Source organism: Malurus melanocephalus, unplaced genomic scaffold (genome assembly GCF_030028575.1).
Source record: "Malurus melanocephalus ecotype Western Australia unplaced genomic scaffold, MMel_1.1 scaffold_1031, whole genome shotgun sequence".
Taxonomy (NCBI): domain Eukaryota; kingdom Metazoa; phylum Chordata; class Aves; order Passeriformes; family Maluridae; genus Malurus; species Malurus melanocephalus.
Window position 1 is genome coordinate 99,108 of NW_026624263.1, and position 3,853 is coordinate 102,960.

Here is a 3,853-nt window from a genome sequence, read left to right on the forward strand (position 1 = left end):
CTCAGCTGAGGTGCAGTGACTGGCTGGGTGCTGCTGTTTGCACGGGGCATCCAAATGCAAATGCTTCCAGGATTACAGAAAGCCAGAGAAGGAGAGTGGAGCGTGCCTGGAGCAGGAATCATCCCCGTGATTCCTCTGGTACCCAGCCAGAGTGGCACTGTGTCTGGGGGTGAAGGTGGGGRTTAAGCAGCGTGGCACAAAGTGAACTTTTTCCCGAGTTCCTGCTGAGTTCCCCATGTTTTACAAGTGTGTGCTGCTCTCAGCAGCCTCTGGAAGCCCCTGGAAACCCTCTGGAGCAGCTGAGGGCTGTGAGCTGGCACAGGGGACATGGCTGTCACACACAGCCTTGCTGGGCAGGGGAGAGCCCGGGTGACCTTCAGAGGTGACTGCTCCTCTTAATGGCTTGGAATCTGATTATACCATTTTGCTAAGAAATGTGCTTGGCACGTTCTTCTGCATTAAATACCATTTAGGGACAGTTATCCTGAACTCTCTGCCTGCCGCTTAGGAAAAAGCCTTTGAAAATGATATTATGGATCAAAAGTGTTCCTGGGGTAATTCTGTTTCAACAGCAGAGTTAATCCAGAACTGAATTTGGCCCTGCATTTTCAAACGAGAAGCAGTAGCTGTATAATCTGTTTATGGTTTTAAAGTGAATGTTAATCTTGGATTTGGTGGCTTTTCCAAGGGGTCGATTTGCCGTGCTGCCGAGCATTTTAGCCCCCTGCTCTGACACTCTCTGAGCCGACTCCATGTTTTATTTTAAAGAGCGATTTTACTGTGTTTATAAATACATGTCAAACCTGGAAACGTTAAATCTGGGCAGCCCTCGGCGGTGGAAGTAATGCCATTTTTCTTGCCTTGCGTTTTGTTGGTACAGCTCCCGGCACGGATGCAGGGATGGCACAGGGATGGCACAGGGATGGCACAGGGATGGCACAGTCCCGTGAAGATGCAGTGGGATGGGTGGAATGGAACTGAATATCCCCTGTGGAGATGGGGGAACCTCTGGGTGCCACCCCATGGGTGACTTTGTCCCGTGTCCCCTCTGCAGGTGCGAGGATGCTGCCGTGCGCCGGGGGCTGACGCCTGGAGCCGCCGGCCGCGGGGAGCGGGACCCCCGCTGCCCACCCATGGTCCCGGTGGGCATCCGGGGCAGCCCCCCGTGAGGAGGGGCACGGGCACAGCCAGGACTGTGGGCACCGAGCCCCCGCAGCCGCCCCGCCATGACGAGCCTCTTCCGCCGCAGCAGCAGCAACGGCGGCTCCCGCGGCGGCTCCTCCGCCCAGGAGCTCAACAACAGCCGCCCCGCCAGGCAGGTGAGACGGCTGGAGTTCAACCAGGCCATGGAGGACTTCAAAACCATGTTCCCCAGCATGGACTACGACATCATCGAGTGCGTCTTGAGAGCCAACAACGGCGCYGTGGACGCCACCATTGACCAGCTCCTGCAGATGAACCTGGACGGCAGCGGCTGTGATGACAGCTCGGATTCGGAGGACAGCATTCCCCCCGAGGTAAACTGCGTGGGGGTCCCCTCCTGGGCTCTGGATGGCACAGCTGGGTCGCCATGAGTGGCAACAGTCTCATCCTGCCACCTGCCTGGGCACGGTGCTACTCAGGTTTGAGTGCCAGCTCAGCTGGGCTGCTGCACCCAGGTTTGTCTTGGGCAGTGCTTGAGGCTCAAGCCAAAGTGCTCTCCCCACTCTCCTCTGCCCCAAAACCCAACAGAGACCCAGAGAGACTCYCCAGKGCTGTGTGCACYCAAGGATAGGCTCAGCCACCCTCTYCCCTTGAAAGCAGCACCTCCAAACTCCACCAAAACCCCCCTGGCTGCAGGAGGTTGCCCCATCCTCTCTGCAGCAGCGTTCAGCCYRTGCCATCCCTGCTTTCCTGGAGCAGCCGGGGAGCATTTCCCTGTCATGTCCTCACCCTGTCCTCTCACCCTGCAGATCCTGGAGCGGACCCTGGAGCCGGACAGCTCGGATGAGGAGCCCCCTCCYGTGTATTCCCCTCCTGCCTACGAGAGCCAGGCTTTGGGCAGCCGCTACCCCCGTGCCCCACCCACACCCCCGCCCAGGTGAGCCCCAGCCCCGCACAGCTCTGCTCCTGGGGCACCCTGTGCCAGCACACGGGGCTCAGGCTGCTGTCAGCTGGCCCTGGCACAGGCATCTGGCCCCAGTTCCTTATAGGGTCAAGTGAGACAAAGCCAAGGCAGATGAATGAAGCTCACAGCTGGCTCAAAAATCCCTCTGAGGGCCTAAAACATGAACAGCTGAGGGGCCAGAAAGCCGCTCTGGCGGCGTGTGGAATGGCAAAAATCAGCTCCTGGGGGCGGGGAGGGCTCGGCTGTGCTGGAAAACACCAGGTGCTGATCATCCGGCCCCATGCCCGCTCCTCACCGCACACCTCGGCTGGTTCCACTGGGCCCCTGCTCTGCTGTGGGGCTGGGGCACAGCCCGTGTGAGCCCTGGGCACCTCTGTGTCAGCCCCTGCCCTCTGTGCCAGCCCCTGCCCTCTGTGCCAGTCCCTGCCTGTGACATCGGGGGACAGAATTTATCAGCTTTGCAGGCAAATCCCTGCAGTGCTGCAGCTCCAGCGGGCTGGTTTTTGGGAGTCTCAGGGAAACAGGGAGGAGAAGGAAAACCCAGTGTGCAGAGTTGTAGGGCAAGGYTTGAAATGCAGTTCCCAACGATTCCAAAAAGGAAATCCTAGGAAAGTCTTTCACTCTCCAGAGCTGATGCTGCAGCTGCATCTTTGGGGTTGTGCTGGGGYTCCCTGGTGGAGCTGGGCAGGTGCTGCTGTGCCAGACCCTGTGCCAGCTGTGCCACGCTGCCGTGGCAGATGTTGGTGTGTTTCTCCCTCGCCAAAAGCTCTGCCTGTGCTTGCCCTGCAGGACGGACGTGCCAGGTCCTGGCAGCACCGCGGTGCCCGCGCACTACAGGAACTGGAACCCACCACTCCTGGGCAACCTCCCCGAGGATTTCCTGCGCATCCTGCCCCAGCAGACAGCCRGCACACAGGTGGGACATCCAGGGCAAACCCCAGGAAATCATGATCTACATGTGCTCTGGGGGGGTTTTAAGCCACAAGRTTTGGGTGGCAGCAGCAGGGCTGGCAGCAGGCAGCACCCTGTGCGGGACAAGCAGCCCCAGCACATGCTGGGCAAGCTGCAATCTGGGCCATCCCTCAGTCCTTTGCTGACACAGGAAACCCTAAATAGGTCCAGCACCCTCCTGGTATGGTGAGGGGCTGGGGGGCTGCAGGAACCCTGTTTCTCCCTCCCTTTTTGTCTCCAAAGGCAGCCTGCCACGTTTTTGTGAATGATTGCTCTGCAAGTTGAGCTTCACGAGCTCTATTACCTTTCTGGGAATAGGAGCRTGCCAATTCATTTGGGCTCAGGGGGAGGAGAGGAGCAGCTGCCCTTTTCTTTCYCCAGTAATTGTGTGCTTTTGCTTTTTATGGCTCTCTGGGAGCAACTACAAATCAGATAAATATTGTAGGCAGGGATGAGGCTGTGCTGCTCCCCAGGTGTGAGGCGTGCCGTGCCTCGTGCAGGGACGTGTGTCAGCAGGACTTTGCAGACTCTGCTCTTTAGAGGTGGGAGATAAARCAGCGATGCTGCAGAGATCCTTCTGTTACCTCCACATCAGGTTCTGTAGTGGCACAACCCCWTGGTTTAAAGTTAAAAATCTGTGCCAGCCTGCACTCTGCAAAAGGAGCTCCAAAGGGCTCCCATGTGGGATGTCTGTYCCCCTTCCCGAGGGGCAGAGGCAGCGATGCCCTGTCCCCCTTTGTCCCCATCCTAAACAGTGCCCTGGGTGCTGGGCAGGGGAAGGAGGGACCCTCTGGG

General features: G+C 58.5%; 1 protein-coding gene across 1 annotated transcript in view; it reads left to right on the plus strand.

The window, feature by feature from the left end:
- The first annotated feature begins 441 nt into the window (after positions 1 to 441).
- Positions 442 to 3,853, plus strand: part of CUEDC1 (CUE domain containing 1) — a 7,369-nt gene continuing 3,957 nt past the window's right edge. The window contains exons 1-4 of the mRNA XM_057386686.1: positions 442 to 1,517; positions 1,953 to 2,080; positions 2,897 to 3,023; positions 3,731 to 3,768. Coding sequence (XP_057242669.1) covers positions 1,227 to 1,517; positions 1,953 to 2,080; positions 2,897 to 3,023; positions 3,731 to 3,768 — 584 coding nt within the window. The 5' untranslated portion in view covers positions 442 to 1,226. The remainder of the gene's footprint in view (positions 1,518 to 1,952; positions 2,081 to 2,896; positions 3,024 to 3,730; positions 3,769 to 3,853) is intronic.